A 24,511-nucleotide genomic window follows, 5' to 3' on the forward strand; every position below is an offset into this window, starting at 1 on the left:
ATTCCAAGGCGTACATTTTGTTTCATTAAAAATCGATCATCATTTTTCTCAAATACACACAGAAAGACACTTTTCCTGCAGTAGCATTTTCAACACTCCAAGAGGCCGCCTGCCACTACTGGTAAGCATTAGTTCACCATCAAATGGATGGGATTTTAGTGACTGCATACTGTAGGTATGATACCATTCAGACACGCAGCAGCCCTTTGCAGATCACACAGAGGTCTCCTGAATATCCAGACAGGCATGAACGCAAAGGCTGAAAAAATGTGTTTCTTGCTTGTGTGTGTTGGAGGGTGTGTGTGTGTTATAGACAAATCGGTATCTTATTAGACTCTGCAGATGTCATACATGTGCAATGAATATCTATGGCGTGCATGTAGCAAAGAAGCACATGACTTTTTTTCATGTCAGGAGTTGTAAGCGAGGCGTGCACGTGCGCTTGTCTGTGTATGTTTGTATAGCGTGTGTGTGTGTGTGTGTGTGTGTGTGTGTGTGTGTGTGTGTGTGTGTGTGTGTGTGTGTGTGTGTGTGTGTAGGAGAGCATGTGGGGGTGCATGCCAGAGATGCCAGAGGAAGCAGGATACTTTATTAACTCAGATTCGCATACAGTGCTCCTGGAGGGACCCAACACATGCAAGCAGGTAAACACCAAGGTCATACGGTAGGTATTAGATGATCAGATGATGCCCCCATTAAAAATTCCACTTAAACATAAAGACGCCGTACTGTACATACAAAAAAAAATATCACCTCTGGGATAAACAGAGACAGACTTTCCCTCTGTGCATCTTATTAAGTACACATGGGGGAATGCACACTCAAACACAAACACGCAGGCAAACGGATCTCCCTTTCACTTCGGAGGCACTAAACAGGAGCGAGGTTTCTGTTTTGGTGGGAAACAAAAGCCCCTTTATGAGGACAAGGTCCTCACTTCAGTGTAAAACTATGTCTGTAGAAACTGCCTGAGCGCTGATAACATCTAAAGCAAAAGCCAAGTGAAACAGACCATTGATTTACTTTTCTATCGTCTTATTTTTCAGGGTGACTTCAGGGTACCTTCACCACACCAGCCACAATCAGGACGATTATAGAACAGAAGGTATAGAAGGTTATAGAATATTCTAAACAGAAACGACACAAAACGGGCCATTATGTGTCACCCAATGTTGTCTGTATTTAAAGGACAGGCTAATTAAAATGTTGGTTCCCATAAATAACATAATGGTACATTTCTTAATGGTAAAGCTTTCAGAGAGGCCGTGCTACTAACAGTTAAACACGATGGAAAAACACTTTAAAAAGACCTGGGTTGAAAAGCAGCAAACACATCCCTTAAGAAAAACCTCTGGGATAACAGAGCCACCGTGATCTGAGCGTTACATGAACTTTGTGATTAACAGACTGATAGAAATATGAAGAAGTCAGGGATCACTCGAGTTGATATTTAATGTTAGCAGCATATTTTCTCCGTTCTCGGAGGAACAAGAACTCCAACTCCGAAGAAGCCCTGAGGTCATCTACCGCCTACAAAGGATTGATGCGTGAACTTATTTATCCACATTGACAACATTTAAAAACAACCAAAACCCCCCCTACAGCTCAAATTACCAATTCAAATTAAAGACTATAAAATACAAACTTGATTCACTTAATTAGCAGTGCTGCAGGCAGGATTATAGAAATAGAATGATTAGGCATCTAGCCAGCACCAATATGAGCTCATAATTCGGAAATAATGACGCATTCAAGTTTATATGAGGCACTTTAAATGGTCTGTATTGTTGGATTATATACACTTGTATGAATCCCTTCGGGGAAATTATTCCTGTGCATTTAACCCATCCCAGTATCCTAGGTATCTAGGAGCAAGTGGGCTGCCACATTGTCGTACTTGTGAACCAACTCCTGATCTTGGCCGATGCCTAGCTCAGGGGCATTGGCAGGATTGTCTCACCCTAACATTCACGTCTTTAGGGAGGGGGGAAACCAACGTGAACATGGGGAGAACATGCAGACTGCACACAGAGAGGCCGGGCGGGTTCAAACCCAGAACCTTCTTGTTGTGAGGCAAGAGTGCTGATCACTAACCACCACACTGTATGGATAGAATTGTGTGTGTTTGCGCACATGTGTTTGGGTTTACCTGATCGTCATCTTCAACTACCACAAGAGTCAACTTGCTTTTCTTGAAGTCCAGACGAGTGATTTTAGGCCTAGAATGGACCAAGAGTGGGAAAAAAAAACCCAAAACAAAAAAAAAAAAAAAAAAGTGACACATCCATGAGGCATTACTAGTCAGCAGATACATCTTATCTTACCAATGACTATTTTCCTCATGATAACTGACAGTTTTATATTTTTAACATTGTCTGTATTTCAGGATTTTGAAGGATTCAAGCAATATGCTGAGAAACCTCTCTTAATTCCACATAAAGGAAACGGTATTTTTCACCTTTTCAAATGGAACCAATGAATACTAAATAAAACAAAAATATGCGCGACTGGGACCGGGAGATAATTTTAAGGTCGATTCCTCACGGTGTTAATTTTTTTTCCCCCATATGGATGTAAGCGAAAACAGATGCCGTTACACAAAAAAAAAAAAAAAAACTAAAACAAGAAGATGAAAGAAGACATGAGCATGCACACCAGAAGAAGAGTCCGATCTTGGTCTCGCCTTCAAACACCAGGACTCCGGTGGGGGTTAAACCGAGGCTGTACTCATTTCCGTCTCTGGCCTGGAGAAGAGAGAGAGCGGAGGGAAAGACAAACTCTGGCACATTCCTTCTGACTTCCTGCCTTTTATCAGCAACACTTAAGTACTTCCTGTTTGACCCCGGCAGCCATGATAAGACGAGACTACGGCGAACTCACATGTGTGTTTTACAATAATTGACGTGCATAAGTTCAACTTGGCGGGATTATATAATGAATTTATAATTTCATTGATCTTTTGCATGCTTTGAAGAGGGCCATCACTGAAGATCCTGTTTTCTTAACAATTTATGGTTGTTAATTAGACATTGTTTGCAATATTATCAAAGAAAACAACCAAAACATGTAAAATATCAAGGTCTGTAGCAGGCATAGTTTTTTTTTCCGAGACAGAAATGATATATATTAAATAATCATTTGCGAGCACTTCATCAGTTCAGTTGAGAAGGGTCGTTGTCTACAATCTACTGACCACCCACTTTCTGAGCTTTTTTCCCCCCGAAACAGAGTGGGTGGGAGAATCTGAAACTTCCGGCTTGAGGGGCTCTTTAATTACCTTGACCATGTGCATGTCGACCCCATACATCTCCAGCCACTTGGCCTTGTTCAGGTAGTTTATCTCAGCCTGGGCGGGCATCTGACCCCTGCAGGGGGACAGCGGGGGATGAAACACGTGGAGTGAGAGAAGTGACTTTGCCTGAAAAGATTTGCCTGTCCGGGCATTTGGATTAAAATAGAAAATCAAACGCATCCGCTGCAAAGACATCAGTGAAAAACAAGATCCTGAATGGTGTCAGTTAAGACTCCCACCGGGTTCATAAGCCACAGTTTTCAAAGCATCTCTTCTTAATGCAACTGTCTTACTTTGGTAACTAAATGAAAACGGGTTACACGGTTGGTATACAGCAGCACAGAACCCAAGAACTTTAAGCCTCGCCTTGAGAGTGTCATCCACTCCAGGATGAAACCACCAGAATGATAAGAAACACTTTCATTAGAGCGTCAACCTCAACTAAGCAACCTAACAAGGGATGAATTGCCTTAAAAAATCTTCAAAGTTTAAGATAATAATTGAGAGAAATCAGACATTCTTGGCTTCACAGACGATCGTCTCTGAATCATTTTAAAGTTCACACAATCGCGTGATCCAAATTCAACATTCGTGCTCCCATAAAGAGAAGCAGCAGAGTAAATTTATCAGATATGTTCCAGATGGATCCTGTCTAAAAGTCCACTTTAGATTGTCTGATTAGAAGAGACCGTTCTGTTTCTAGGGCTGGAAATACTGTGGGACCACATGGGGTGAGCCGGCTGACAGTTCAATTTATTCCGTTGGTGAGAAACATTTCTGGATTTCAGGGAGGAGAGACCCAGAGTGGGATTTTTACCTGCACTCCTTCCATGTGTTGTAAATAGCTAACTCCATGTCCTCAGTCTGCTCAGGGATGAAGCGAAACTCTGACACCAGGTCCAGACCGTGTTCTGCTGGATCGCAGTCGCCCAATTCAGCTGAAAACACGGAACATTCAGTAATTTGGACACAGTACAATACGAGGAGAGATCACACTCTTAAGAGGTAAACATGCAGATCGTTAGCAGCTAAAAAAGATGCACAGAGATAATTTCATTACAGACAGAGAGATAGATAGATGTTCCTGTTGACGGTCAGGCTGCTACCGCTGTGTGTTCAACGTGTTGTAAAACAGTGATGTGCACCACTAAGTAAGTAGAGCCAACTAGCACATTCCTTATTGTTGCTATGGGGACAGCACCAATCGCTTGTTGGCAGGGTCTGACCTTAAGCAGACTCCCAAAAAACAAGTAACGCTCCCGTAGTTTCCGAAACATTCTAGGACAACGCTACGTCAGCGAACACTCAAGAAACTCCAACTCCATTCAGAATGTACAGATTTTGGCATACAGTCTGGGAAGTACCAACTGATTAGCTCAAGGCTTGAGATAACTGCAGGAAGTTCATGGTCCACAAGTAAAAAAATATATAAAAAATTCAAGAATGCTTACCTTGTAACGAGAAGGCAGCAAGTTCCACGACGGTCTCAAACGGACACTCTAGCCTAAAAATAAATAAATAAATCATTAAATTTAAACTTTGTTAACATATGGCTAGACATCCAAATTGAGGAATAACTTTAATGATAAGTTTCCCATTTTATATATATATATATATATATATATATATATATATATATATATATATATATATATATATATTAAAATAGTTAAATAGTTAAATAGTTAAAATAGTTTTTTTTCCTTCTTGTATGCACAATGTGTCTTAATGGAAGTTAGCAGGAATGCATGTCCATTATTCGCTCAAATATCAGTGTTTAAATATTACATTGAAATATTTGAATATTGATTGTAAGTTTGTATAAAAGTAATAGGTCTGACACAACAGCTACTCACTTGCCACTGAGGACGTCCTGTTTTAGCTGTAATACAAAGAGATATCTGGAAGAGAAATAATAAAACATGAGACATTCACACCACGGAATCAACAATTGTCATAACGGACACCAATTGTCAATGAAATCATCTTTCTATGAAGTAAGAGGAAACATTTGGAAAAGGAAAACCTGAAATATTCATAAAAATTAGACTTTATTTAATGTTTTTTGGCACATAGAAGAATGTTGGATGTAACTTTCTAAAAGCTGCATCCACTGCAACCCTGAAATTATCCAGAGGAGTTGTATGTGTGAATGTAAATGTCCGAATCAGTTGGACCGGACATTAAACAGAGTTTAATCGCGTGTTGATAACGTCTCTATCATGCCAAGTGGCGGATCCACAACGCTGCAGCTTTCTTTCTCCGGTGGGATCTCTGTGCACGGAGCGTAGCAGCTCCGTATTCCTTTCCTTTGTATTCCTCTGCACTCTTCAGCTTATATTGTGGATACATCCAAATACATGGAGTATCAATGCAAAAAAAGTCACAATTACTGATAAGTTGGTCGCTTCCTCCACCATCTTGGGTGTGCTGTAAAACTCTGCAGCATCAAGCGGCGCGTACTGCCTCGGCACGCTCCACCCAGGCTCCTCCCCCCTCCCAACCCAAACTGAGTATTTCCAGTAGGTGTAAACACGTCTGACAGGGACAATCTCTGGTTGTGTACTACATGTGTGAAAGGGCAACTCCGGACAATGTCCAGACCTGATTATCCGGGCATTGTCTGGAGTTCACGTGTGAAAGCAGCTTAAGTAACTTTTTAAGTCAATATGGTTCAGCAGAAGTAATGGAAGCGGGTCAATAATCATCCCACACTTAAAAACAAAACTCGTAAATTGGCAATGAAAAAGTTGTACCTGCTCTTCAAATCTCTGAAGGCTTAGCCTACTTAAGACAAAAAAAAAAATCATAGACGATGACTTCCATTTCCAATTAAACGGAAATAAAAAAATATATATTATTAATACAGCGTATTTGTTACTGGTTTGCAAGATTATAAAAACTATGATGATTCAAGAATTAATAAAGAGTTGCATTGCAGGTTGAGAACTTGAACTCCACTTGCCGACTAACTCTGTCCTAGATGCAATGGCATACAAATGCTCTTTGTTGTATACCCCGCATGATGACAGCACAGGTTAAAAAAAATAATAATAAAAACAAATTTGATTATAAAACCTACTGTATAGGGATATGAAAATCTGAAAAGACCCACAAGTGTAAAAAAACAACAAAATCAAACAAACAAAAAGTATAAATGTTCTCTTGTGGCTGTAAGAGTGTGTGTCTGTCCACCTGGTGAGCTCCTCGTGCAGGTTGTTGGGCTCAGAGGAGTAGAACTTGACCCTCATGTGGAGGCAGTACGGAGGACCAACTAGACAGAACAAGAACCAGAGTAAGTGACACTAACTTTATGTTTAAAAATCCAGAGGCGGTTTCATCATGTACATTCAATCTGATCAAAGTGCTAGTTTTAAAATAAAAGCTCCGCAAAATGCTTCGAACTTCTTATTGTAAGAAATCTTTCTAGAAGCCATATTTTCTTATTCATTTGGACCAGTGGGTCTCATCCTTCTTCATATCAAGGACCCTCAATTTGATACTCATTAGGCCACGAACCCCATCTGATAAGATTTAGTCACTGGGACCCCGATCAGAGAAGGTTTTTATTATTATAAGATATGATTCAGTCCAAACCTCCATACCTGCCTATACTAAAGTTAGAGAGAGAACAGTGAAACTATGAATCATTATTATCCTTTCTATAATGTCTTGATAAATGAAATCACGGGAGGTTTAACTATTAATCATTTTGCTGGGGGCCCCCCTGGAACCTCTTGAGGGACCCCTGTGGGTCCCCAGCCCCAACGCGTGCCACAACTGAATTAAAATTACCAATAACACAACTCAAGTAAATGTATACAGTCCACACGAGCTCGCGTCCACTTACTTTTTACTTGTTTCTTGATGCTTTTTGTCACGTCGAGCCAATGCTGAAACACACAGGATAAAAATGGTAATTTTTGTCTTTTTCCAAACATCCAAATAGAATGATCAACATTTCACGAAAGAGAATCAAACCAATCCAACAGAGGAATTTTGTCTACTTTATAACCGTGTTTATGCCACCTGCTTTTTGACTTGAGACACATTGTGCTTCCAAACTACTGTAAAGAGACAAGTGTGCACACAGACAGACACACACACTCCCCCACATTCCTTAATCCCCCCCCTTCTCCCTCTCCCTCCTCGGCCTTCACAGAGTATCAGTGTGATCTGACTGGGACGCTGGCAGGCCGACCGGGTAGAAAGGGTTTTGCCTCTCAGAGCTCAGTCTGACTCCCCTGCCGACAACAGACCCAGAACCAATCGCTTTAGGGCCGTTAACCACCAGCTGCTCAGTCTGACGTCTCACGTCAAAATGGCTGAACAGCGTTTGGGACTTGGATATCGTACAGAATCTGTCACCAGACTGTGCTGATTAGATAATGACTAAAAACAGAAAAAACTAAAATACTACACCAATGACTTTTGCCATATGTAATGCATTGTAATATGTCAATACATTCATTCAATGGGGGTCAATGTGCACTCACACAATGGTCAGCAGCAAACAGCAAACAAAGGCGAGTTTGGATTAGATGATGACAGTTCCCTACTTACCGGCACTTGTGCAGAGTCCATAAACCGTAGTCCAAAATAGTCCTTCTCCACGATGTCCAGATGATACATGATCTGTTCAAACAACTCCTCACCTTTGGCTTTTTTCTGAACAGGACGGACAAAAAAAAAAAAAAAAGTTAATCTTCTGTGATCTTTCTTTCTGCCTTGGATTCAATAGCATAGCATTGTTTGTAATAAACGAGTCAAGCTATTTTTATTGATGCACTCGATGTCATCTAAAAGTATAATGCTCAAATACCTCAAATAGCTAGAGGAACAAATATATTGCCAACAACACAACTTGTACAGAACCATTTTTTTCAGGAATAAAAAACTTTCACAAAAATATAACCAACCATATCACAAGATTTGCCAGAGGATCCATTCTTACTTACATTTTTCTTACTGTATTTTTTGCTGTTATGGGATGGGGGCCATGTCTAGTCAAAAGCCTATGACTGACTCAAAACATTAAGTTGTTTTTTCTTAACGTCATCATTTAGCAGACGCTTTTCTCCAAAGCAACTTACAATTATACATACACTGATGAACGCAGCCATCAAGAGCAATTAGGGCGTATGTATGCTGCTCGCGGCTTGTGAGCAGCATACATACGCCTCTTTTATAACAAGTTGTGACTCTTTTAAAGTGTTAATTAAAATTAAATAAAAATAATTCTAAAAGAGTATTTCAATACATTTGGGAGACATTGTAGTATTTAAAACTGAATTTCCCATTAGACACAGATCTGGGAGTGATCAATGGCTGATCACCTGGTTTCCAGTGTCAATTTTATTATTAATCATTTAAATTTAATTATGTTATTACCAGATATAAGTAATCACCTGGATCAACTTATCACTGGACCAACCGCACCACGCGAGACCAACGTGTCCAAATCCTTCATCGACTTCCACGCTACAAGCGCCACAACAGCCGGTTGGAAAATAAAAAAAACTTTTTAGATCAATTAACGTATTTTATTTAAGCCATTTAACTTAATTTAAGTGCGATATTCCACAGAACATGGCATCTACCACTGCAGGGAAAAAACTCAGCAGCCGCAGCAGACATGTGCAGTAGAGTTAGCTCATCGCTTTCTCTACTTTATTTCCGGTTTGTATAATAATATATAATTATACAAATGTGTATTATAATAATTTGTGTATCATAATACATTTGTGGTTGCAATGGTAATAAAAACATGGTAATAATAAATTGGTAATGGTAATAATAAATTCTAATGATTGCATACATCTTGCTTTTCATTCCTTAATAACATATTACTTGTAGCCTTATTTGCATTATGCAAAATGAACAATGGTTTGATGGAGGAAAGGGATGTTTCAGAAATTTGGCTCTTGCTAAATATTTTTTGTTAATGTGGCTCCTGAGCTGATAAAGGTTGAGTACCACTGAATTAGGGGTGAAGTGTATTGCTCAAGGACACTACAGCACGCTGTGAGGAGGAGCCAGGGATTGAACCAGCAACCTTCCGATTAAGAGACAACCCATTTAAATGAGATACTCCCGGAGACGTTTGGAAGAGGAGGGGGAGGAGGAAGAGGAGAAGTGATCCAGGTGTGATTGGGTGTTTCCTCTGTCTTGCCACACTGTACCAGTCTCTGCCGGGCCTTCACTCAGCACTGGGAGATCTCACTCGCTTGCACCCCCACCCCCACACACCCACACTTCCAAGCCCCAGCAAGAGGCACAGCAATGGGGTTGCCGTGGTAACAGAGGGGGGTTGAAGTGCCCCAGACGCCCGTCAGTTGAGCAGGGTGGAGAGGAGAGGTGTGTGTGTGTGTGTGTGTGTGTGTGTGTGTGTGTGTGTGTGTGTGTGTGTGTGTGAGAGAGAGAGACAGTCGTACACCATGTGACCCTCTGGTCTGCTGGGCCTGGTACAAGCTGTTAGCCAGGAACCAAAGTCCTGCTGGCTTTCTTTCCATCCCCACTCTAGTTCTCTTCACGGTTTCATCTGCAATCTTTATCGTCGTCACAATCACAAACAGAATCCTTTCCAAACATGTTTTCATATTCCAAAACATCAGCTTGGCACAATGTCCTTCCACACACAAAGTAGTGCATAAATTGTTGCTTTGGCTGTGGAATACTTAGATTCTAATCGTGTTCATACAAAAACACAAAAGAAGACACATTGAGAACACAAAATTGAAAAAAAAGTTGCTGAAATACACCATTTTATCCACTGATCTGTTTTAATGTTTCCATCTCCACCGCCATAACACTTCATAAGCATTTTACTACATATCACTGCTAGAGTAAACGGAGCAGCCTTGTTGACAGCTAACCGCAGTGGAAATACATACAAATTTCACAGAAATGCACTCCTAGATTTTGGTGCGCAAGGGTACAGACCATCTCAAAAGGCGTGAAACATGCTTCTGAGCTCAGTGCAGTCCCTTCGTGAAATTGAGCATGATATTAGTGGCTCAGCATTCTCCAAGACACTGCACAAAAAGGGCCTTTATGAAGGAGTTGCATGGAAGAAGCCACTTGGAAAATACTACAATGTGGCAGAAAGTCTTGTGGTCTGATGACACATAAGTGTTTTCACACCGCAGGAACTTTTTCATAGTTTTAAGAACGTTTGGAGGAACCGTCCCTTTTTTTTGTGTCCGCACTGCAGGAACTAGGAATGTTTGTAGTTCTTAGAACTGCATTTTGAGGGGACTATTTTAGCTCCTACTCCAGGGCCTAACTGGCAAAAGAGGAACCTTCAGTGATTTAAGTGCACGGCGATTGGTCCAGACAATTCTGTCCACGGTCCCTCACCCCCGGCGCACAAAGGACAGTCTGCCCGATCGAGTAGCATAGCTCTGGGTGCAGACCAGCCCATGTACACTCAGTGGTAATAAAAAATAACCAATAAAAATTAAAGCCAGTAAAAATTGTATATATTTTTTGTAGATGTATTTAATTTATTTTCCAACATTAATTGAATGAAACAAAATCTCTCTGCTCTGCTCCAATATGTGCCCTAGCCTTACCAAAGTCGAAGCAAACTTTTAAATTACGTCTTGTAGATTTAATATGAGTGAAGATTCAGCAACTGGATTGCTTGTTTCTCGCCTCAAATATGTTCAGAAACAGATTTTGGTGAATTAATAAGGTGAAATAAGTAAAAGTTACAGAGTTAAATCAACACAGAACTCACGCTGAAAGCCTAATGGCTTACGTCACTTCAGCATCATTTAAGAGTTCCAGTGCAGATCCCCTAAGGGAGTCCCCAGAACTGTTCGATGCGACAACGCCTTATGTGGAACTTTTTGGCTTGAACACCAAGTAGTATGTAAGGGGCAACTCTGACATCAGCAGATTTAACCCTGCTCACTGTAAAGTATGGTGGAAGCACCATGTTAATGGGAATGGCTTTCAGCAACACGGACTGCTGGTCTGGTCAGGACTGATAGGAAGAGGAGTGGTGCACAATACAGAGGGATCCTGGGTAAAGCCTGCTCCCTTCTGCCAGAAAGCTTCGATTGGGGAGGAATTTTGTCTTTCAGCAAGACAATGACCCAAAGCTCACTGCCAGAGCAGTGCTGGAGTAGCTTCAAATGAAAAAAAATTGATGTTCTTGAGTGGCTCAGTCAGAGTCCTGACCTTAACCCCAGTGGACACCTGAGGGAAGACTTCAAAATTGCTCCCCAACAAACCTGGCACAGCTTGAACAATTTTGCAATGAGGAATGGGCAGATCTTGCTCCATCACAATGTGAAAAAGAGACTTTGACAAAAAAAACTACTGGCTGTATTAATTGCAAGAGGTGGTTCAACAGAGGGCTGAACAAGGGGGATTAATACTTTCAATACATTAAAATTATAATTTTCTTAATAGTTTATATTTTTTCTTTCTAACCTCACTCTGAAGGAGTGTGATTTATGATAAATATTCTCGATCAGATTGATCAAAAACGCAGTTTGTGACCACTTTTTATGTGAAAAGAGGGTTGGGGGCATGCAAAGCAGTTTTAATTTCTTCAGTATGAATCCGATTGACCATCCTTACATATCAAAGACATTCTTCAGGGCTGAGACACATCAGAAGTGCTAAGGGCCTGTCCAACTCTCCTTTTTCCCCTCATCAACTGACCAAATCAACCCTTCTTTGGCAGCCTTTTCTTTGCACTCAACTTGTGGGAGTGACTGTTTCCACCCCACATCCAACACGTTTGCCTATAATGTTGTTTGTGAACCTGAGCCCACAGGACATTTACACAACTCCACCTGCTGGGAACTATACCAATGATGCATGCAAAAGTCCAGTGATATACCGCAATGCTTAGAATAAGAAATACAAAAACTTAAAAGGAGTGACAGAGCCCAGATTGATGGAGCAGAGCTGAGCAGAATGAAGACCTAGACCTTTCCTAGGTCGATTCCACATAAGCAGTCACAACCCAGCAAAAACACAACCTCTCTCTCCCCCCCTCTCTCCTGGGGAGCCCGGGGAGGCCGGCCCCATGCTAGCTGGCATGGCTGACAATGCATCCTGGGAGAGGGAGTACAAAGGACTCATTGTGTGCTTGTATGTGTGTGTGGTGTAGTGTTTGTGTTTTGCTGCACCCAAGGCCTTGTAATGGTTCTTGCAATATTTGTTCCCCTGATGTTTGCAGCCATACTTCATTCAGAAGAACGGTTTCTCTCTCCGCCAGCCTGTCTTTCTGTCAGTCAATGCAGGCTACATCTCAGTCTCTAGATGTTCTCTTTCTAAAATCTGATGATTTTATTCAAAATAATTTACTTTAACAGCCAATTTTAGTAGCCAGGTTCAGCAGGTGTACATGTAGTTCAGGGGTGGAAAACCATTCAGACTGAAAAAAAAAAAAGGCATATTGCTGCACAGAGCCAAATCATACACATGCATACACACACCCTGTTGAGTGTACATGTGTATGACTAGATATGCCATTTTGAGAAACTACCAACTCAAACCCCAAATGCTAAACCTCTTCTGGCAATCTGTCCACCAACTACTACATGTCCACGAGCTATAACTGCAGTAACCCCTGGGGGCAAATTCAGGTCAATATGTTCCTGGATTTGAAAACAATTCCTGGAAAACATACCTTGTTAAATGGATAAGTATTATTTTGGGCAGCGCTTGTAGGTTTTATCCCACTGTTAAATTTTTGGAGGTTTGAACATCAGCCCATCTGCCAGCTCATGGTTACCTGGAAAACCCTGCAGCATGCATGTCAACGGATTAACTGCACACACTTAACTGCACCTAAGGAGAAATATGTATCCTTAAGGCAACAGACAAGGCACTTGGTTGGCACTGTGTGAGAGTGTTACATTGAATTTCAGATTAGAGCATGGGAGGAAGGAGTGAGTAGGTGGGGACTGTAAAAGCAGGGGAGGGAGTTCCAGAGGATAAAACAAATTAAGAAAAAAAAAAAAAAAGGTACATGGATGCATGTGTGATACAGGAGGTATATCACAAGACTATGTGTGGACATGGCTGCTGCATCACAGAGGTTTCCCAGGGAAACAGCCCCGGGTGGCCAATAGCCACACATACCAGAAAGGGTCTCACACACACACACACACACACACACACGTCAATGAGTTCTATTCAGCTTCAGTCCATGTCTGGTTATTTACAACCACCTCAACATCTTTTGAAACAGGCTGCACTGTGTGGTCAGCCACAGCGCTTCAGCCAAAAAAACCAACACATTCTTGGCTGATAACCATGTCTTTGTATTTATAACCGGATCCAACTACAACACAGGAGCAGGCAGACTGCACAAGATATGACCAATGATTGGTTTCCGAAGGGGGAAATGAGCCACAACCTGACCAATGACAAGCAGAGGTCAAAGAGAGGATGATCTGAGGCGGTTCCACTATTGGTTCATAAAATTCAGGTCCCAACCCACCAATCAAATGATCCTAGGCTGTCATGGTTGACCACAGTGTGGTCTATGTGACTTGCCACGTATTTGTCTGAATATCTCATAATTTCCCCAATTCATCCGATTTCAGGTTATACCTTAGTTACTTGTTTAGTTACCCTTTGTGTGTGACACTTGGCATTATTTTGTATTATTTGTAATGTTATTTCAATTTTTTCTAATAGTTCTAAATTTTTTTGTGTTGATTGTTCCAAGCAAGGGACGCAACGCTACTCTACACTAATAATTTGACCAGTTTGTAACTGGTTCAAGACTCGTCAGAACTCCTAGTTTTTTTATTTTGCTCTTTTCATGCATGCAATACTGGACTATTCTGAGAATACACATCTTAGCATAGCCATGTCATGTATATTCATATATCTGGTCATTAATCCTGGAATGTACATTCATTATTATATAAGAGTCCCATGACTATTTAACCTTTGAGCACCGTTGTAATGAGTTAAATAATTGTATGTGAACCACACTTTGCGAATACATTTCATTCTGACTGTAATTGATGACCACAGACAGTGACATGCCTCCATATCAGGCAAAGGGTCAGTGACAGCCAGCACTGCGCTAAGTTTACCAGCAGTTCCACAGACTGTTTATCTAAATGATAAGTTTGGCTGAAGCTGATAGAGGAGGAGGTCTGCGCCATCTCAGCTTCTTTCTATTAACCAGTGGGGTTGCCCCGCTTTGTGTTCATGCTGCTTTGTGTTCACACTGTTCTGGTATACTTCAGTGTAGCTTGGTTCCCAGACAAGAAAGCATTTTGGAGCAGATCACACAGAATAGTTGAACAAAGGAAACCAAGATTCCCTATGGGTGGACAAATGCCACAAGGTTCTTCAACTTTTAACCAATTAGACGCTCAATTGGTGCCTCGACTGTTTCTATGCTTTCAGCTACAGGCAAAGGTTAAAAATTATTTCAAGTTCAAAAATCAAAATTAAAAAAGGACATATTGCCTGAATCCAACTTCAGATTTCCACCTTGATCGTTAGAGGTTAGTGTTGGCAGATTATTTGGGGGTAAACGTGGAAACTTTTGGTGCTGTTTTTCATGTAAGAGATCACACACACAGTCACAAAAATACAGGCCAGAAAACTTCCACTTGTCAAAAACAAGGCCCTTTGGGCGTCAAATAGGATATAACTTACCCATGTTTGTTTTATTTTCTTTACTCCTTGCTTTGCTTACTAGACATGGATCTCAGGAGAACCAAAACATCAAAGACTGAAACTTTTTTTTTTTCTTCTTTTTTTAAATGGTGATGCAACTGCAAAAACAGAGTGGCCAACAAGGCCCACCAATCAGCACATTCTACACAAACTGCACATGCACATCATTGAGCTAAAACTAAAGATGGATATTTTAGGAACATTTTACGTAAATTAAGTGGAATCATGATATATTTTCAGCCGGAGGTGAGAATCAAGATGATCACAGGTGACCAAATATAACTGCACACAGGGCCTTCAAAATGTATTCAGACATTATTGTTAATCAAACACAGACATGTGCTGTCAGAGTTTAAAGCATAGAGGCGCTGTGTCCTTAAATGGTGCTCGTCAAGAACAATTAACACTGTCAGTATAATGCAGCGTTAAAACTTCACAGCGGCCAACTCTGTTTAAGAGCCTGTAAATCTCACCGACCAACCAACAATAAACATGATGGATAGACTTGGAAATTACAAAAGCTCTTTGAGGAAGAAGCGAGTGCATGGGAGAAAAACATCCCGGAGACATAAGAGGAGTAAGGTTTCATCTGAATTTTCTGGCTCATAGAAGAAGAAAAGTCAATTTGATGTACCATAACTTAATGTACTGTGCGTTAAATCACACGCACGCACGCACACACACGCCCCCCATCTATGTTTACACTTAAGCATTCACTTTGCTGTTCAGTTTTATCTCAAATTAATTCTCTCTGCTTGTGGCTGCTAAATTTTGCTGTTCTTAAAGCTTTGTTTTTTGTACATTTCGCTTAGATTTGTATATTCTAATTTCACCATTATTTGAGCCAATACCATTTCTTTTTTTTACTTAATGTAACTTCTTTACCTTGTTTATGTTGTTTTAAGTTAGTACACTTGTTTTGCAACTAATAATACATTCACACTGTTGAGAATTAACAAAAAGTATAAGCTTTTCATTGCCCACATGAAAACACTTGCTGTAATATTATGTTTGATAACAAACTTTTAGACTTGAGTTTGGAAATCACTTGTAAAATCCTGTGTCAACAGTGTAGACATCAATGTATTTAGTCACACGTTTAGAAATCCATAAAAAAAAAAAAATAATCATATCCAGCTAGCATCTAGAGTAAAACAATAAGTAACTACTGATTATCCGATAAAGAATCACTTATACCTAGTGCTATTGCAATTCCAACAATATTTGTAATGTTATCAAAACAGAGCAGAGAACCACTCTCTATATCAAAATTAGATGTGTTTCAGTTGGCTAAATTCAAAAGGCTCAAAGTTGTCCTACAGGAAAGTGAAATACCAGAAGGATATTGGCCTTGCTGGAATGTTGGAAGGTTTGACAAGTGGAATTTCAGACAAATTCCAACCCAGCAAATCGGATAGTGGAGTACAACGAGGAAGAAAAAAATAAATGAAGCAGATATGTTATACCATCACACAGTTGTTAGAAGGACTATAATAGAGAGAAAGCAGCAGAAAGGGAAGACAGGAAGAGCACAGGAAAATGGAAAGTAAAATAGTCATAGGAAAAAGTAAGAGAAACTGTAATTCTGTTCACACCTTTATATTAGAACCCCAAAATTATGAAAGATGAAATCCCATTTTTTCTCTTTGGCATTTGAAATGGATCGAGGTCTGCCGTAGCCAGGTACTTCTAGCTTTGTGTACCTCCCTGTGTTTTACCCTTATTTATCTAATTGTCACTTAGGTTTAACTCAGAATTGTATTTTAATTAATTCATTCAATCACTATAGCTAAAATCTGAAGCTTGGTAGCATGTTGGTCTCCACCAGTGACTTTTAAACATGCTTTATAAATAAGGAAAAAAAGGTGACTTGGCCATGCACCCGACGTGTCATGTGACCATGTGTGTTCCCAGAGGGGATTATGGAATTACAGGTGATCAGCAGTACTCATAGTGACATCTTAACACACACACACACACACACACACACACACACACACACACACACACACACACACACACACACACACACACACACACACACACACACACACACACACACACACACACACACACGGAAGTCAATATAAGTTCTTCCATCTTGTTGCACAGTGAACGCACATTAGAGAGAGATATTCCCGGTAATGGTGTGTGAAGTCAGTGCACCAGCGCATTTCCCTCTCTTCCGGCATTTCACTGTGTGTACAAGGGAGAGTTCGCCTTTGACCAGAATGTCCAGTAATTCCAAAGACGTGGCGATGAAAGTGCGAGATAAACCCGACCATCACCGATGGAATGTCCTCTAGTGTAGAGGTTCTCAACCACCGGCTCGCAAACCGTGCCGGGACCGCGAGGTAATTAAAAGTAGTGTAATAAGTAACTTATTGTTTATTATTACAAATCTTGTTTTCCAAAAGCTCTTAATGGTTTAGGTGTGTTGTTTAAATATCCTATTTTTGTTATAATTTATAATATTCAAATAAAAGTTGCCTATTGAGAAACAAGTGTTTTCCTTTAAAAATCAAGACTCGACAGTCGAACAATGGTATAGATGTCAGTGCTGAAAAAAATCTGTGTTTAAATCGAAAATCAAATCAAGTAGTGGATTTGGAGAATCATGACAGCCCCTACTCATTATACTACAGAGGCCACATTTTAGTGCTGAAAATGGGTTCTACTCTGAAACGCATACACCACATAAAATGGTTTCAAGGCAGTAGACAAAAATATTCCAATTGCATTTGTGACACAAATCACATCGGAATGAGCTGTGAACTTGATGAAGAAGGGTATCTTGCAGCTCAAGTCTACCTGTTGCAAGTAGGGCTAGTAACAACATTATGAAACGAGTCTCGATATCGTCTTGGATTTCGGTTGTTGTAATATTGTGATCTAGTTAAACGTCGTCTTTAAGACTGCATTAGATTAAAGAAATTACATTTTTTCAAATTCATGGACTTTTCTAGCTGTTCTAACCAGTACTTATCTGCTTGTTATAATATCCACGCTACGAATGACTTTTTATTTTTTTTTCTTTGCAAAGTGCCCATGGGTTTCTTCTAAGTTATTATTAGGAGTAGTAGTCATAGTAGTGGTCTTGTTTTTCAGAAATTTCTTGTGTGTAAATATTTTAATAAATATCAATATCGAGGCATGAAGGTAAAATATTGTTCTTGACACTATCGGCCGGCCCTAGTTGAAACTTCACTCAGTAGTTCCATTAATTCAACTTAAACTCACTTCACTCCATTCTTTCTACGTTTGTGGATCTCGACCCCTCCCACTCCCACTGATGGGCCAATGTAAACAGTTCCTCTACTCTTGTCCAATAGCATCTCAATTGAGAGAAGCTTAAACTGAAATCATAACACCCCTAGATCTGGTCTCGGGGGTGTTATGATCAGATCTGGCTGGCTTTTTTGCAAAGCCAGCACTCCAAGCATGTCCAGATACGTAGAACCCCTCCCCCCCGGACAGGAGTCATGGCTCCCTTACCGGCAGGTCGACGCTGACGTCCGACCCGTCCAGCAGAGACACGCGGCAGGTGATGACGGACGTGGCGTCCCCGGCGGCAGGGATGTGCGTGGTAGCGCGCTGGGCTTCCCGCAGGCGGCTCTTCTCTGCGTGTTTCCGGATGGAGCGCCGCCCCAGTGTCCTGCGCAGGAAACTCAGCATGTTGACTGTGGGAGGGGGTGAGGAGGGGGAGTCACGCTACCGTACCTGCAAAGGAGAGGTATACGCTCATGAGTAATGCGGATATTAAGACCAGGCGCGTTGGTTGGGACAGCTAGAACAGTCTATGTAGTTGAAAAAAATGTAATAAGTCACTGTAAAACACCCTTAACGACAACACCTAAAAATTCACAATATTACAAAAAACTAAAGCTGTGTCACTATCTAGTTCCATATAAAAATATTGAAATATTGCCCAGCCCTGTTCTCGACCCGCACTAAACTTCAATCCTTTTAGAATGGTCCAAAATCCTTTTTGAGACAACGGTTCTCAATAAAGAGATGGAAAAAAGCGATAAAGAGATGGAAAAAAGCGATAGACCGATTTGGATGTAGTTGTTTTCTTCATGTATGTTAACATTCAACTTGTGTATTTTGCTTGAACTCAATTGAGCCTATTTAACTTGGTTGTAGTCACTTTAGCTTGATTCCCCAGGGCAACTTGTGTTTCTATTACCTAATTACAAGTTTCATTCCCATCACGATGCTTCCTCTATTGTTAAGCACCGACAAATAAAACTTTGAATCTTGAGGCAACCCGTTGGAAAGCTAAAGCTACTCGTAGTACTAGCTAGTATGTACTTTATACAAGTTTATATGTACTGTATATTTAACTTCATTAAGTATTGCATATTGCCAACTATTTCCGTTCTTCATTTCATTTTTGTCTCTTAGGTTCATCACATATTTCCATTTTATATTGTGACTACTTTATTATTATTATTGCCTGGTGTTTTGATGTGTGCTGCAGTAACACCGTTAGCTTTATTTCCTTCCCGGGATAAATAACGTGTGTGCATATCTATCAAGCCATCCATCCATCCATACATCTATCGATCGATCTTTCCATCCATCCATCCATCTATTTACCCATTTATCTATTTATTCATCCATTCATCGAACTTTCCATCCATCTTTCCGCCCATTGACGAGGCATCAAACCGGCCTCGGAGCGGCAACAGGTTGCGCCGACTTGCTGAGCGCCTGCTTTGTTGCACCCGGACGCCGGCGGCGGGGCGGTGCCGGGCTCGACATCGACGACGTGACCGCCGCGAGGCGCCCCGGCCTGACAAAACGAGCGCACCCCGTAGCCTCCAAGCTGCCGCTGATGACGAGAAGGCTCCGCAGTACGTAGTTCCCACTTGTAGATCCCCCCCCCCCCCCCCCCCCACACAAAACTCCCGGATTAATACTCACAAAAAAAGCGCACAGCGGTGGGTGGAATCACAGCAGCAGCACGTCCTCTTGCATGGTCCCGGGCTGGAGGGAAAGCGCTTCAAATCCCCATTTTTGGAAGGACTTTGGTGGCTTTCCAGACGCAAACCGCAGCTCCAGCCTCAAGTCCACCAACAAGGAGTGGGAGGCGGGGTTCCCTCCGGACGTGACGTCACGCCAAATCCCCAACAAGGCGTGATTAGCATTTTTAAAGGGACAATATGGCGTTTATCTGTTTTTTATTTGTATTATTATTATTAGGTATGTATTTAAATGATCGATTTTGTCACATTTTATTATTGCAAGTATTTATTTTTTTTTTTTTGATTAATTTCAAATTTTCCCGAATGGCGTCCAGTATAACCTGACCGGGGAATAGGGGTTAAGAGGTCACGGAACGGCTCCTGCCGTTTCTCCTGAGATACAAATCAATGCCAATCACCACGACAGCGATTGCTCGTTCGACGCGTCCTTCGAAAGCTTCGGATTTTCTTAACTTCCCAGCGAAAAACTTGAATCGGTTTCGAGTTCGCCCACGACGTTGTCGTCCACAATGCATTCAGCTGCTGCTCCCCCCCCCCCACTGGTCGGCTGGAGAACTGCAGGTTCCAGGTAGAGCCACACACCGACCTCCGTGTATGAGTCAATGAGAAATCATCACCCATGAGTTCAAGCAGGTCAAACACACCTCCAAAAGGAAGCAGAATATAGGCTACGATTAAGGCAAGTTCGAGTTATCTCTCGCCCGTATTGTCTGGAGCTCTCAGACAATTTTCCTTTGCAATTAAAAGGTTTCTGCAGGATTATTGTGGGGGCTGAATAGGTATTAAAGTGGTAGCAATGCTTTTCAATACATACTCGTGTCTTCTAAGATAAATATCATTTTGTGCAATGTGCTATCCAGTAATTCCTCCATTTTTGTCCGTGACTGATATTAATTTCCCCCTCCCTCATAACCTCCCAAAAGTGATTTGTCATGGTAGCAGTAAAATCAATAAGCGCTGTATTATAGCCTCCAATAGCTGATTTAGAAGTTCACATGAGCATTTTAAATGGTGAAAAAAATAATAATAATAAAAAGAAAGCCTTCTGCCTCCAGCTGTTGGAGTCCTTGCATTTCTCCAAATTATTACAGGGTTCTTCCTGAACTTCCAGCGAGGCCCTTTTTTTGGGGGGGGGGGGACGACGACGACCCCCTTTGTCCTGCGGAGCTTCACCGTGGTGGAACAGCAAGGGGATCTGAAGCCACGTGTGCATGCTTTGACAGACAAGCTTTAATTGTCCACAATCAAGCTTCGAGACATGTCCAAAGCACCGGGGGGACGACCACGGGAGCAGGAAAACAAAGCAACCGGAGACAAAGGATTCTTCCATGACACAGGTAGAGGAGTAAACCCAGTTCCATCGTATATACACGCGCCGTAATAGATTCAGCCTAAAATAAAACCTCTTCCAAAGATTTTTTTTTTTAAGAGATACACACCACTGTGTCACATTAAAATCATCCACAAAGGGGGGGGATCCCAAAACATAAATTCTAAACAAAATGTTTCAACTCACAAATGATTTTCCCTTTTATTTTAAAGATTTTTTTCATATACAACATTGTATTTACATTGTCTAGTATTATTTACACAAAATTAACAAGTGGCACTGTGTAGTTAGGAGGTTTTTTTTTCTTTTCTTGTTCCCTACAGGTGTCTCTTTAAAAACAAACATAAAATAAAAAAAAAATAATAATAAAAAAAAATGATAAATAAAAAATACAACCCATTTCAACACCACTTTATGTCTCGAGTTTTTTTTTTTTTTATTCAGTAGCACTACCTGCCAAAGTGCTGTCCCGTCCCTATGCGGCTGGAGCGCGCTTTCATTGTTAAAAAAATACAACTGGGAAAACCCGAAGCAGCACTCAGTACCTGGGAGCTCAGACACGACCTGGGAAAAACAACCTGGAACACAAGGGGGGGGGATCTAAACCTCCACAAGCACCGCGTCCCCCTTTCAGACCCCTTTGATTGGATTTGATTTGATTTCAAGCGTTTCTGTAATGTCGTTCTTATCCTTCCTGTTTGTGATGATCTTTAACACAATCACTGCCCTCAAGGTTTTCAAGGCCTTGTAATAAAATAAAACATGGTTGAAAGGCTCTAGTGCCAAATTTTGGGGGGAAAAAAACAAAACAATATTACAATACTAACACTAATTATACTAATAATAAGAGGAGCCACAATGAAAGGTTCGAGGACAGATTGTGTTTTGTTCATGAGGGATTCCATCTTAAAAAAAAACAAAAAAAAAACAAAAAAAAACAAAAAACGTGAAACGTGTTTTTGAAATTGTCAATCAAGAATCATGTGGCTCACTTCAATCTGCTGAAAAGTTGTCGCGTCTGTATTCTTATTTGTGTGGGGTTTGGGGACGCGTCACGTGCCGGCGGGCTGGGCCCAAGCTGAACTGCGAGAGCGGGATCGGTGTAAAGCGTCCCGAGGGGAAGAGAGCGGGGCGGGGCTGGGGCCGGGGCCCGGGCGCGTCTGCGCGCGGAGGGCCAAGCACAAAGAGGAGATTTAGGAGATGGATGAGATAAGTCTCTGGTTAGAGAGAGAGAGAGACAGAGAGAGAGAGAGAGAGAGAGAGAGAGAGGGGGGGGGGGGGGGGGGAGAGAGAGAGATTCACTTTCATCTCCAGGAGTTTGAGGATCTCTGTGACACAACAATCTTTTCATTCCAGTTCATGGATCAGTGGCTGACTCACTAAATGATGAGGAGATGAGGAGGATGCAAAAAAAAAAAAAAAAAAAAAACAAAAGCGCACTCACACACACTCGCTCACGCACACGCTCACACACACGCACGCTCGCTCGCACACACACTCGCACACGCACACGCACACACACACGGTGGCAGTAGGTTTGTTCAGTAGGATGAGTGCCTTGGAGGAACCAGAGACTGCGTTCACTAAAAGCTGCGTATGAGAAACTCATTCCGTATTTAAAATAGGAGAAAATAAAAGACTCAAACTGAAGCTGATTTGGCAGATTCCAATCTACCGTCTTCAAAAAAAAAAAAAAAAAAAGAAATAGAAAGATTTCCAATCAGAAGGTACCGCTCAATGGGAGGGATTCCAACCCGACTATTGACTAAGGATCCTTGCCGGGTGCTGCAGGGTTAGGGTTCTCCATCGGAGATTCCCACAATAAGTAAAATAAAAAACAAAATCACAGAATGACTTGAGGTGTTGTCATATGCAAATAATATGCAAATAAGAGCGTTTCAGAGAGCCATTTAAAGAGCGTGTGTGATCATAACCAGGCGGGGCCGGTTCGGGGTTAACCCTCGATGCACCCAGCCTTCCAAGTCTGTTCTTAAAAAAAATTAAAATAAAATAATAATATTTTTTATAAAAAGTGTCCCCACCCCACCCCTTATTTCTAGAATGCAAATGGGACTGCGCATGTAAAACTGAACCACACTCGATTCCACGCCCCGACGCGTACTAAGCAGCGTGACCTTTTCTTGTTCTGTGATTTTATTGAATCCTTTTTTTTTTTTTTAAGTTCTGTTTTGTTTTTTTTGTTGTTCTCGTTTCAACGTCCCGAGCGAAGAGAGCGAAACCGGTCGATTTGGAACCGAACGCCAAGCGTCGGCCGCTGTGGATTTGTGGACGACAGCAGGAGGGCGAGAATCTAGCGAGGAACGAGATGAGACACAAAGTGCGTCTGTCGGTCGGTCGGGAATCTAGGTGAGAAAAGCCAAAAAAAAAAGAAGGTAAAAAATAAAAATAAAAAATGTATAATAATAATAATAATAATAATAATAATAATTACAAAAAAACCAAGAACAATAAATTAAACCACCTGTGGTTTTTTTTTTTCCTTCCTCGCTAAGGACTAAAAGAAATGAAGTTTAAGAGGAGGAACCACGCTGGTTTTCAAAACGCTAAAGGTTTCACCAGGGAAGCTGGACTCTAAGACGCACAACATCTTTTGTTCAGACGGAAATAAAAAAAAAATAATAAAAACAATAAATACTCTTGGAGATGGAAAGAAAGGAAGAAAGAAACCCCCCCCCCCCCCAAAAAAAGATAAGATTTATCTCTTTATCAGAGTAGAAAAAGGCAAGTCCTTCTGAGTCGCTCGGAAGGGGCGGGGCCGACCCTTCCCCTCCGCACGTATGGCACTGCAGCAACTCCACCTCCACCTCCGCTACGTCCTCTCTTTTCTTTTAATTCATTCTCTGTACTTGGTATTTTTTAAATTTTATTTTTTTAAGTTTACCCTGAACACACAACTTCCCCTAATGGTACCTATTCAACACAGCTAGATTTCTTGTTTTCTCTTTATTATTATTCGTCCATCACTTCTCACTCATCCGCTCCTTTGTGTTTTTTTGTCCTTTTCGTGTCAGTTTTTTTTTTTTTTACCTTTTTTAAAATTTTCTTTATTTTTTTTCCTTTTTATTTTTTTTATTTTTTATATATATATTTTTTTAAATCGGCGTAAAGTGCAACAGTGCATTTTGTTCTCTCTCTCGCTCTCTCTCTCTCTCTCCCTCCCTCTCTCTCTCCTCCGGGCCACTTCCGAACGGCCGTGGAGGTCAGAGG

General features: G+C 41.1%; 1 protein-coding gene across 1 annotated transcript in view; it reads right to left on the reverse strand.

Moving 5' to 3' along the window:
- epb41l5 (erythrocyte membrane protein band 4.1 like 5) overlaps positions 1-19,970 on the reverse strand; it is a gene marked incomplete at its 3' end in the record, with an annotated part of 44,668 nt that extends 24,698 nt beyond the window's left edge. Inside the window, exons 1-11 of the mRNA XM_080018891.1 lie at positions 19,892-19,970; positions 18,458-18,682; positions 7,856-7,960; positions 7,143-7,185; positions 6,488-6,566; positions 5,149-5,193; positions 4,744-4,796; positions 4,110-4,230; positions 3,278-3,365; positions 2,656-2,744; positions 2,150-2,219 (exon numbers count right to left, since the gene is read on the reverse strand). Of these exons, the coding sequence (XP_079875017.1) occupies positions 2,150-2,219; positions 2,656-2,744; positions 3,278-3,365; positions 4,110-4,230; positions 4,744-4,796; positions 5,149-5,193; positions 6,488-6,566; positions 7,143-7,185; positions 7,856-7,960; positions 18,458-18,637 (873 nt within the window). The 5' untranslated portion in view covers positions 18,638-18,682; positions 19,892-19,970. The remainder of the gene's footprint in view (positions 1-2,149; positions 2,220-2,655; positions 2,745-3,277; positions 3,366-4,109; positions 4,231-4,743; positions 4,797-5,148; positions 5,194-6,487; positions 6,567-7,142; positions 7,186-7,855; positions 7,961-18,457; positions 18,683-19,891) is intronic.
- Positions 19,971-24,511: the final 4,541 nt, after the last annotated feature.

The sequence above is a fragment of the Zeus faber genome (genome assembly GCF_960531495.2).
Source record: "Zeus faber genome assembly, chromosome: 18".
Lineage (NCBI taxonomy): Eukaryota > Metazoa > Chordata > Actinopteri > Zeiformes > Zeidae > Zeus > Zeus faber.